Source organism: Chenopodium quinoa, unplaced genomic scaffold, assembly GCF_001683475.1.
Source record: "Chenopodium quinoa cultivar QQ74 unplaced genomic scaffold, ASM168347v1, whole genome shotgun sequence".
NCBI classification, from domain to species: domain Eukaryota; kingdom Viridiplantae; phylum Streptophyta; class Magnoliopsida; order Caryophyllales; family Amaranthaceae; genus Chenopodium; species Chenopodium quinoa.
In genome coordinates this window covers 2163286-2176141 of record NW_018742244.1, presented here as the reverse complement: position 1 = coordinate 2176141, position 12856 = coordinate 2163286, and the positions used below count along the sequence as shown (strand labels likewise).

The window sequence follows — 12856 nt, the reverse complement described above, 5'->3', positions numbered from 1 at the left end:
GTTAGACGACTGTTTTTGTCGTCCTTCTCTTTTGTCGAACCTTTTCCCGTCCGACTGTTTTATCGTACACAGATCAGTCGCCTGTATATAGGCTTCTGCTTCAATCAAGGCCTCTTGAAGAGTCGCCACCCTTTTTCGAACTAAATCAAATTTGAAGGTAGACCCGTCTTTGAGACCTCTAAAAAAGTCAGTATAAGCTACCTCATCCGGTAACCCTTGAATCTGTATTCTCATCAGGTTGAACCGCCTGATGTAAGAACGAAGCCCCTCCTTCTCGCCCTGCTGAATTGTTCCCAAATCAAGGGTCGTTTTCTTCGCAGGGATGTTCATGGCGAAGTTGGAGGCAAATAAGTAAGCAAGCGTCCTGAAGCTGTTTACACAACCAGTCGGCAGGTTGCCGAACCATTGCTGTGCGATTCCCTTGAGAGTCGCTGGGAAACACTTGCACCAAGTGGGATCATCCAACCCTTGAAGGTACATCAGGTTGGTGAATGCCATCAGATGGTCTTCTGGGTTAGTAGTGCCGTCATAGGCGCCTACTAGTACATTTTTTACTTTGGCCGGCTGAGCGGCTTCAGTAATTTCCTTGGAGAAGGCCGACGGCTGTTCACCAAGTCTAAGCAACCGTAGCTGCCAGTCCATAGGTTGGACGTTTTTTGCTGCAGGTCCACCAAATGGAGGTGGCTGCATAAAATACTGTTGTTGCGGCACAAATGGTAAGTTTGGTACCGCCTGGGCACTATGAAAGCCGGACTGACGGGAGGTGCCGCCTGACTGACTCTCATGGTACGACTGAGTATGCCTCATCGAGGCATTTCACAAACTGTCTTGAAAATTTGAAGTAGAAGCCGACTCTGACAATCGGTCACTCTTCTTCTGCTCTAGCAGTAGCCGAGCATCTGTGAACGTTTGCTTTGACCCGTCCGCCTGAATATGACGAACCGGTTTCCTATTTCCCGTAGGATAACGGAATTTTGTGAAATCAAGGGCAGGTGGCTCCCGCTTCTTGGATTTAGGATGAGGAGTCGCCTCTCGCCCTTGAACTGGCTTCCTCTTCAGTGAAGTGGAAGGTTTTTTGGCCGACTGCTCTTTGACTGAAGCAGGCGGCTTTTTGTTGATCAACTCTTGAATCTCTCCCTTGAAGTCCCTCATGAAGGTCATGAGTTCGTTCCTTGTGATGGGAGCAGACCCATCAGTCGGCTGTTAGATGTTCTCAAAAGCACCAACACTTTGGATGATAAGTTTTTTCTGGGAATCAAAAAACCTGATTTGGTTTTCAAGCTTTACGAAGAATTTCTTCACCAATTTACTTCGACCTAATTGGTTAGTGTAATATAATTAGTGATCATGATTGATATGATGCTTTGATAATCTCGTCTTTAATTTCATTAGTACTAGTCTATTTTTCATGTAATGCGTCTAGTAGTATAGTAAAATTGGTGTTATTGTAATTGTTGGTTTGTTTTTGATTAATAATAAAATTTCATTTTCATTTCCAATCGAAATTATTAGTTAAGCTAAATAATAACTATAAAAACGAGATAACCAGCAAACTAAGTTAACTAACTTGAAGAAATTCCAAGATCCTTATCTGTCAGCTAGTTAGGTAGTTAATGATTGAAGTTAGTTATTGTTAGATTGAATTAACCGTGTCAGCTTATGAGCAACGTAACATTTTATAAGAGTAAGAAGATCGACAAAGTTTATTATTAACTCACTTTTTATAACTCAAAATTAAAATAATTCGTATATATTAATACACTTTCTATATTAATACACCTTCTATATATGTATTAATACACCTTCTAAATCTAGAAGTAACACTCCATAGTAATGCTAATGTATGTATAATTTTTGTTGCCTATAAAAAATTAGAAAAATACACTTTAAAAATCCCGACTATTGCCGATCTACTTCTAATAATCCTAACTAAGGTTTATTTTTTTTTTATAATAATCCTAATTATGCCCTTAGTTTGCCTCTAATAGTCCAAACCGGTAAACACGAAGTCAATGACTTGTTGTCAGGGGCGGAGGTACGGGAGGGGCCGGTGGAGGCCTGGCCTCCCCAGCCCATCATGGCAGCCTAGGTTTTTTAATTGTTGGCACCCATAAGTTTTATGCATAAATGTAAATGTTAGCTCAAAATAAAAGCAAAGTTGGGTTGCTTAGTTGGTTTGAGGATGATATGATAATGTTTTGTTGGCATGAGATCAAGGGATCAATCCTTCATCTATAGGTTTTTTTACTTACTATCATTTTAAGTATATATATTTTGATTTTAAGGTATTTTTGTTTTTTTAAAAAAAATATATATACATATGAAAATAATGTGATCTCTTCTACTTCTTCTCAAAGCCATTTCTTTCCTATTTTTCCAACTAACTTTTTATTATAACTAGAGTGTACCCGTGCAAAATGCATGCGAGATATATTATATTAGAAAGATTTTAAATATATACTATAAGAAAAAATATTCTAAGAATACGGGAAGTTGATTTTAATGTTGTAACTTAGACTCTGTTCTTTTGAGCTGTTGTGGACTTGTGTTCTGCTGGACTTTGCGTAGCTATGCTCTACTGAATATTATTAATTTGTTGACACTTGGTTTTCCCTGCTAATTGCTATGCTGAAATCTTATGTTCTTTGCCCTGTTCAAAAGCTTAAAAGAACAGGGTCGATCTACTCTTAGATGTCGGTGGCCACGCAATGTGGCAAGTAATTATGGGGTTTACTTTGTCAAAGCTATAGAGGTTACCGGGGTAACTTGGTTCAGTGATGTAAGAGTTACTCTGTTCTTTTGCAAACAGTTTTTCGATGAGACCAGTTTCGCAAAAAACGTGTTGTATTTTTTTTTTGGTTGTGGCTTTTAGAGAAGTCGAAGTTGTTTGGAGGGTAGTTCCTAAAAAATACATATAATCAAATGGTTGGGGATTTTGAGTGTTATGGTGAATTGTTGATAAATGAACTATATACTTGTGGTACTGCATGTCATCTGTTTCGGGGTTTTCTGATGTCCTGCGGGAGAGTTACAATTCCGAGACTGGAACCGGACGCCTGTACCTGCAAAATAACGGAGACTCCTGAGAGCTCCGCCTCCAACGGTCAAGTTAGTACCTGATTAAGGAGTAATTAATACGGAAATTAAAGTAATAAGACCTCTCTAGGTGAGAGTGTTTAATGTTGGTAATCTGCTTTGTTAGCGAGATTAGCCGGTTATTAGTGTTCCGTAATGTTTCTGTTCTTCTCTGTTCTTCAGGTGAGATTAATTGCTTGATCAATTGCTCTCTCAATTGCTTGATGTTCTCTTGATTTCTTCCTCTGCTTTAATGAGGATTAATTAAGTATTTATAGTCTTGAGAAGCGTGCCACTCTCTAGGTTTAGGGTAAACCTAGGGCTGACCGGGCCTCTAGACAGGATTGGGCCTTGTTGGCCGGTTTTCCCATTTGGCATGGGTGGACACGTGGCGTGTCTCAATTGGTCCGTAGAGGACGTATCTGTGATTGACACGTGGCAGGCTCCTATTGGCCTACGTGAAGGACACGTGGCGGAACCTGGTTGGTCCACTTGTCAGACGGTGATTGGTGGATAAAAATCCCCTAATCATCATCTATTATACTACGTAAAAAAATAACACAAAGTGAAATGTTATTAGTGTACTTAAAAAAACGTGTAATATTAGTAATATTCCCTTGTAAAAAATACAAAAAAAAGAAAAAAAATTTAAAAAAATAGCGGGATGGTAGTTATTGATTTTTTTTGTGGAATGGGTAGTTACGTTTTTTTTTAAATAAAAAAATAATATATATAAAAAATAAATGCACGAGAACTTAGGGAGTTTGGAGCATTTATGTATATTTAAAAGAAAAAATTAATTGTTTATGTATATTTAAAAGAAAAAATTAATTGGTAATTGTAAATTTTATTGTTTTTATTTTTTGTGTTTGAAATAATGGAGAAATGGAAGTTATTGTAATGGAAGTTAAAGAGGTAGTTATTAAAAAAAAAAAATTAAAAAAAAAAGAATGCATAGAATTACTCCATTCAAGGATTGGAGTATTGTGAGTGAAAGTTGAAAAAAAAACTCTACAATTATATATACACTAGAGTGTACCCGTGCAAAAAGCACGGGATTTTATTATATTAGAAGATATTAAATATATAATATAAGAAAAAATATATATTTAAATACGGAAAGTTGATATTGATGTTGTAATTTAAACCCTATTATTTTGAATTGAGCTGTTATGGACTTGTGGTTTGGTTTGCTTTGCTGAACCCTGCTTAGCTGTACTCTACTGAGTATTAATAATTTGCTGACACTTGTTCTGCCTTGCTAACCCTGCTCTGCGCTGATGAAATATGATGTTTAGAATTGTATTGAGTTCGGTTTGCGGTTTGAAAATTGTGGTGAGGTATTTGAAAATGATCAAATTACGGTTTGTGGTTTGGTGCGGTTTCCAATAAAATTTTGACCAAATTGCACTTTTATACTATAATATTCTATTAAAAAAAATTATAAATATATTTTTTTGTACTATATTTCTATTAAAAAAATTTATAAGAGAACTAAAATATATGAGCTAATCCTTGACTATTAGCTAATTAAAGCTTAAATTTTTTTTAATATTTTAATTATAAATTATTAATGACAAATTAGAATTAAAGTTTTGTATAAGAATTAAAGTTTTGTTTTTTAAAAAATAATTATAATTTAAATAATATGGTTAAACCACAAACCGCATGCACCACACCAAACTGCACCACAAACACCCTTATTGGTGTTCTTTGCTCTGTTGTAAAGCTCAAAAGAATTACTCGGTTAATGTCATAGGGGTTATTCCATCAATGCTTTAGGAGTTACTTTGTTCTTTGCAAACAGTTATTCGGTGCCAGTCACGCAAAAAGCGTGATGTATGTACATTTTTTTTTTGTTTTGATTTTGATTAGAGAAGTTGAAGTTTTTTAGAAAGTGTCCTTAAAAAAATGCATATAAATGAAGGGTTGAGAATTTTGAGTGCTATGGTGAATTGTTGATAAAGAAATTGTATACCCGTGCTAATTCATAGCATATTTTATACTAAATAAATAAAATAAATAATAAATAATAAAAAAAAACCACACACACACAAAAAAAATGTTAGTAGTGGTTTGAACAAAAAGAAATGTTATTTTAACAGTCCCATGAAAAAATACAAAACAAAAAAAAGAAAAAGAAAAAAATGGGATGGGTAGTTATTTTGTGAAAGTTAAATTAAATATAAATAAATAAAGTAATGAATGGGTAGTTATTGTTTTTTTACAAAAAAAAAATAAAAATAAATAAATAAATAAAACAAATGCATGAGAATTTAGTATTGGGGTTTTGGAGGCTTCACGTTAAAACTGACTCTACAATTATATATTAGATATAAGATAATCATTTTTTATTAGTATTTTTTTTTTCTTAAAAAACCTATATACATTTAAGATGATCAAGGTTTTGACATTGGTATTTAAAATTTCTAATAATTGCATTTTTTTTCCTAATAGCTCTTAATAGCTTTTTTTTCGTAAAAAAAAATCTATATAAGAATCGCCCCCCCCCCCAGTTCTTAAATTCCTGGTTTCACCCATGCTTGTTGTAATAAGTGATCTAAATTAAAAAAAACCCTAACAACCACTACTCCCCTACGCCACTGCCAAACGCTAGGGTCAAACCCCAGCCCGTCGGAAAATGACCGTCCATCTTGCTTGCCCCTCGAAAACGGACGGACGACAACTCCCAACACCAAAAACTAACCACCTTATGCGGCCCACTCTCACCCCAAACCACCTATCCTCCCTCGATATTAACCTTCCCCATTCGACCAACGTTGAAATCAACCTCCTCCACTGTAAAAAACGACCCCTTTTTCCCCAACCCCCGAATTGGGCTCCCTGACCGGGTTCGAGGGTGTGGGAAGGGAAGAGGAGCAACATTGATTATTTATTTTATTTTATTTTATTTTATTTTTTGGTTTTAGTTTTCCGACGAAAGAGGAGGGCAGGGAGGGGAGTGGTTTAGAGGGTTCGGGTGGATCGGATACTGTGAGTTTTGGGGGTTGGAAGGGTCGACTGCCATTTTCGGGGGGGGGGGTAAGGGAGGTGGCCGTTGGACTGTGTGGGGTGGCTGGGGTTTCATGGTGCCATGGTGAGTTGGGTTGCCTGAACGGTTTCTGATTTTATTTTTTCTTTTTTCTTTTTTTCAATATTTAGGCCAATCATGTGCTGACATGTGGCATTTAATATATAAAAAAAAAAAAATTACCCTTTGAACAGGTATGTAGTCGGTTTTTGGGACATTAGAAGGAAATCGACAATAGTTGGGATTATTAAAGTGTATTTTTCCTAAAAAATAGTCACCTTATTTTTTATAAAAAATAACTGGCAATAAGAGATATAGTTGGGACGGACACGGGCCGAAAGTTATAAAATGTGCCTAATGGGCTAGATAAAAGAAGTTCGGCCCTGAAAACGAGCCTAAAAAGCTACTCTTACTCGCCCTGTTAAAAAAGAACGGGTAGTCCACGTGCTAACGAGTTTGTTTACTAATTTTTTTTTTGGGTTTTTTAACATTATAATTCTATAACTTTGCATTTTCTACGATGTGCCCCCGACCCTTTTCAGAAATCCACCGTATAACCCCAAAATACATATAGTTTCTAAACGAAAACCTTGTCGTTATCCCACCGTTAACAAATTCCATTAACGAGGACCACGCACTCTCCACTTAATAATATTTTTTTTATCGATCTACATGTTGAAAATTGTTCCGTTAAAGAATTTGGGGGCTTTTGCTTGTCCTTAAAGTTCCAAATTGAGCTCAGATTTGACAAAAAAATAACATAAATGCCTTATTTTGCGTATTAAATAATACGTAAATATGCAAATCGAGATATTTCTTACTACGCAAATAGAGGTGTTTACGTGTATTTTTTTCCAAAATTTTATCATTCATCATCGATCCGTAAGTTTATTTTATAATTTTATTAAGCATTGAAAACACAACTCAAAATATATAGTAAAAATAAAAAACACAATAACGTACTTTTAATAAGTATCCTAAATATTTGGAAAATTTGTCAAAAATAACACCACCTTTCACCGGTCTTCCAAGAATAGAACAATATTTTGATTATTTCAAAATAAACGACATTTAACACACATCTGCCAAAAATGAAACAAAAAACCTGTAACCTGTTTTATAGGTTGCATTTGCCACATGTCACATGTTGATAGGTTAAAATAATTAAATTTTATTTTATCATTTTAATTACTTTAATAATAATGATTTTAAAAAAAAATTAAATCAAAATAAATATTTTTAAAAAAATTAAAACCAAAGAAAACTGAAATAATAAAAAATATCCCCTGCCGTCACCGACAACCACCGCCGCGTCCTCCACATTACCGCCGACAGCCAGAGCCTTTTTTCGGCGCCGGAAGAACCCTCCAGATCTCGACCACCAAGCCACTGGCACAAGAAATGAGACTTTTGGGGTTTGGTTTGATTTTGAACCCTAAAACCACCACTCGATTTTCGGGTTTTAGATCGGGTGGTGATTCAAGGGGGGGAAGGGGGTGGAGACGGCCGTAGGAGGGCCGATATTGGTTCGCCCGCATAGTGTAGGCGGTTTGGGCGGCGGCCGGTGGAGGGAGAAGGGTTTTCGAGGTGAGGGATGAGGGTTTTCCAGGTGAGGGAGGAAGGTTTTAGGGTGGGAGGAAGGAGGACGGTGTTTGAGGAACGGTACCGCCGGTTCCGGGGAAGGGGGTTTTGGTCACCGGCGGTTATGGGGTGGCCCAACGGTGGGGGTGCTGCCGGCAAGGGGAGGGAGTGTTTTTTTTTTATTTTATTTGTAATCTCATTGTTTTTTTTTTAATTTTAAGTTTTTTTTAAAAAAAATTTTAAGGTTATTTTTTTAAAAGAAATTGTTAAAAAAAAATGACTAATGACATTGTGGCACGTGTCACTAGTAACCTATTTAACAGGTTACCAATCGGTTACGTTTCATTTTTGGCAGATGTGTATCAAAAGTCGTTTTATTTTAGAATAATCTAAAGTTCGTTTCATTTTTGGAAGACCGGTGAAAGGTGATGTTATTTTTGACAAATTTTCCTAAATATTTTAATAAGAAACTTAGCACACACCAAGGCCTTATTCCGAGGAAGTTATTTCACTCATGCAACTCCTAGGAAATTAATCTAATTGTTTGGTAGATAAAAAAAGAAATTACAATTTATGGGAATTTTGATTGACCTAGGAGACTTAGGTAATTTAATTCCTAGGAACTTTCAATTCCCATGAATTCCAACTTCCTCCATTTTGCGCTTTAATTTGTTAACCAAACAATGTACCTTCATCAATTTTGCATCTTCTAAAACTTTGAGTGCCCATGGAAAATTACTGTAACTTAACAAACTTATTAACTCTTCTGATCAAACTTGTAATTCGGGTGTTATAACACCACTTTTGAACCCACCTTAGTCTATGGTGGTGTTAGTTGTAATTAGGCCAAGGCCTGTAAACAGTCTGTCACTCATGGTTATTATTATTAGCTAATCTATGAAAGAAGCTTTTATTTATTTGAGAGAAATTTACATAGAAAATAAACCTCATTTAACTTGCTGCTAAATTGTACGGACGTATATACTGTTTGAGTATTTTACATGTTTGAGTATATACTGCTAAATTGTACGGACGTATATAACGAACTCCTTGGACACATAAACAGCTCTCTACAAAATGTATATTCATTCCATAGTCGATTTGGCCTTGGATTAAGTTTAGCATAAAGAGAAGAAACACAAAGTTGTTTCAAAGCAGATGCGGAACTTAAAATGTTCTTAAGCAAATTCATCTCTACCACATTCAGACATTAATGCTTTTGAGATTAGCCGACCAAAAACTGGGTAATTGAGGTCTCCAATTATTATCAACGAAATCCACATCAGATTCGCCACAGTTGAGATGGAGATAAACTAGGTTATGATAGATTGGCAGGCCATTAATACCAGCAACAAAATCTAACAGACTAATTGTTATACCACAATCACCTACTAATACTAGGTTCCGAACACAAGAAATCCCTCGAAATAGCCCTTGTCTTGTGTTAACAAAAACATGATCAATTATAAATCCATCAATTTTTTGCAAGATAAATATGACATGTCGTAAATTAGTTGGATTCGTGACAAAGTCATAAACCGCTAGAAGTCCTCTAACCTCGAATCGTTCCAGTTTAGGAGCATTAACCACAAACTTGGTGTGAATAGACAGCAACGATGATTCTTCCAAATTGATATCCAAATCCTTTAAGTTCGGGGCAGATATATGTATAAGGTGATCAAGTTCGTTTAAACGAAGAGACAATAATAAATGCTCTAGTAAAGGGCAAGACCTAAAAAGAGTATCCATAACACAACGTTGTGAGTCGAATAAATTCATGTGGAGCTTCTTTAAATTAGGGAGATTAACTTGGAGATTATCCTTAGGAAAGTTAAGCTCAACATTTGCAATTAATTTCAGTGTAACAAGTGATTGAGTTTGAAGAAAACTAACGGGTAAATGTGGCAATCGAATAGTATTCGAGTCGTGAAAAGTTACTATGATTGCCTCCGGGTTACGATGCGACACAAGCTCAATCCAGGGAACAATACAGGCTATGCAGTCCCTTAACTCCGAGTAAAAGGTCGTCGTGTCATCAGTTTGTTGTTCTTGTAAAAGGGTGTTAGGGAAAGGGAAATTAAGGCGAAAGGTGTGGAGTTTGGAGGAGGAGAGCTGGAAGAGAATGTGATTGACGGTATTCTTGAAACCCCGGAAACTACGAAATGGTTTCCTGCACATCCTACCCATACATGGTTCAAAGGAGATGTGGGTGATTTGGGTCCAGAGATAGCGCCAACGGTGGGATAAGACGGAGGTGGCAGCCGCGGAGTGGATTGGAACAAGAGAGAGTATGGTGATCAGAAGACTATCAGGAAGGAAGCTTAATCTATCTGTTTCACTTGTATAATCATGCTTAATGCTCATGATTTCGGGCTTATTCCAATACATGACCGGCATAATCTTCTTCTTACTAGGGGGCATCGTGGAGACGAATTATTGATGTTTAGGGTTTCAATCAAATAGATAACTGTATATATATTTATATTTAAAAAGATAAAGATTAAAAGCTTAATTAAGATTTACAATAAACGTCGCCCTATCTAACTAACGCCCGCAAAATAAAATAAAATTATAAATTTACCCTTATTTTAGAAAAAAAAAAAAAAAAATTACTCCCGTCAAACAAAATTTGATACTGGTCTCCAAAGGTTCAAGCCTTTTCCAGATTGACATACACTATCAAGTGCACTATCAAGTGGTGATACAAATCAACATTCAATCCCAGCTTATATATTTACAACACAATGAATTAATCTCACACAACAATAGATTTTTAGTGCTTAATATAATTCAATATCAAACATAATCAAAACTAACGCCTAACTATAATTAAATTTGTATATCGTAATACTACCAAGATTAACATCATAGATTAATCGCATGGTTTACATCATAGATTAATTGTTAGTTTGTCAATGGTATTTTTGAGTCTACCCTTGATTTACATCATACTGTAGATTAATTCGTAAGTCATCATAGATTCCAGTAGACATTATAAAGGAAAATTCCCTGTTTCTCGTGATGAGAAACGAAATTTATTTCTCATAGGGACATTTTTGTGAATAAATCAACAACTTTTTCTTTATTGTGGGCTCCACATTTGATGGTATTTTTCTTTATAGATTAGTATTAAAATGCGGTCAAATTTTAGTCAAATTGTTAAATCAGATCAGACCAAACCAGATCAGAAAAATTCAGATCATATCTTAAAAAATTCAGACCAGATCTACTTGTTTCATGTGAAGAGAACAAGTCCGGAGTACAACTTTTTCAATGATGGGTCTATCAAATTGAAAGGACCATGAAATTGATTTCCATCTAATATAATTGATCCAATGGAATCCTAGTTTTGTATACCCATGATAGAAAAAAAAGATAAGGGTGAGAGGTTACATGGGGAAACAGAACTTACATGGATTAGTAATCTAAAATGTGGAGTATGAAGTATCCTCTATACTAACTACTTTATTCATTCTTTTTAACTTTACCTTTTTCATTTATCACACCGTAATTTTACCAAAAAATTTCACTTTAGATTGCCCACCTCCTCATTTTAGTATTGAGTTATTTAGACAAGTCTATTTATAAGTTACTCAATCTCAATTCACAATGATAGTACTTTGTAGATTAATTACTCAATTATATTATACTCCATATGTAGCTACGTCTAGGATTTTAATTTAATTAAAGTTATAAACATGTGAGAATCAAACGGAGTGAACACGTCCTTACTTTTCCTTAAAATCCATCATTTTCAAAATTGTCATTGTTAAATTAATATGGAGTATTAGGTTCTGGACTGCTACTAGTTGAATTGGTATAACTGTGTTTGAAAAATCAGCAGCGTATGCAACAGGGTACACCAGACTCCATGAACCTTCGTTGAACTGCTGACTTCATCAATTGAAGGCCGTACTTGGTGGTTACTAAGTCCTGGTGACCGTTGACTCTTTTTCTATACTCCTCTTTACAAGTTGTGCCTTGTGGAAAACTCTTTCACAATTTATGCATAACATAATTTTTTTATAACGTTTACAACAACAAATGAAATATGGGATTGGTTTCCTCCATCGCGTGAAAATTACTCTCTTCGTTTCAATTTGTTAGTGTCATATATTATTTGTGTGTTTTAAAAATATCTATCCATATAATATTGAGTGTGTTCCACTTTTAACTTAGTTTTTATTTCCTATTTTATACATATTAAATTCTGATTGGTTATTTTATACATACATACATACATACATACATACATACATACATACATACATACATACATACATATATATATATATATATATATATATATATATATATATATATATATATATATATATATATATATATATATATATATATATACACACGGAGTGAGGACAAAGTCCAAGAAAAGAACAAATAAAAAGCAGAAGGAAAACAAACAACAAAATAAACAACCTACTATACGGAGGGACTAGACAAGGTAAAGCTACGCCTCTAAAATTCTACTAAGCTCTAACGGAACGGACTAAAATAATAAAATTTGTGTCTAAAAAACTCCGCGATTGGCCAACCAATTCGTCGCGCGGCTGCCTGCTGCCTTCCCTATAGGTATGAGCAACTTTGACTATCCAAGAAACATCTTTGAGCTTTGTATGGCAGTAATTGATCTCATGAGCGCATTCCCCTCTTCCAGCCTCTTCCTGCTTAAGGATTTGAATACATGCCAAATTGTCTAGCTGGATTTCGAGTTGTTGAATTTGGAGATTGCGAGCTAAGTCTAAGCCACGCACAAGAGCTAGCATTTCAGCTCTAAAAGCATAGCAATGACCAAAATTTGCTGCGAATGTTGTGACAAAACGTTCCATGTGGTCACAAATATTACCACCCCCACCTGCAGCACCTGGCAACCTTTCGCAGCTCCATCACAGTCTAGCACATATACCAGCCATTGTTTGGTGCTTTCCACGTTACATGAATCTGCTTTTTCGGGGTATTATGTACCGGATTATGTAGATTAGCATTGCATCTTCTAGCTTCATCATAACGCACTTGGAGAAAGGCACCAATATCAATAGGAATTTCATGTTGAAGATTGAAAACCATACAATTTCTCCAACACCATATCCACCAAACAATCGTGCCAAAATAAGTAGCCCAGCATTCCGATTCATTTGTGTCTCCACTTGT

General features: G+C 35.4%; 1 protein-coding gene across 1 annotated transcript; it reads right to left on the bottom strand.

The window, feature by feature from the left end:
• Positions 1 to 8890: 8890 nt before the first annotated feature.
• Positions 8891 to 10108, bottom strand: LOC110737174 (putative F-box/FBD/LRR-repeat protein At5g44950). The gene has a single exon (XM_021917551.1). The coding sequence runs from the start codon at positions 10106 to 10108 to the stop codon at positions 8891 to 8893; it is 1218 nt and encodes a 405-aa protein (XP_021773243.1).
• Between the last annotated feature and the right edge of the window lie 2748 nt (positions 10109 to 12856).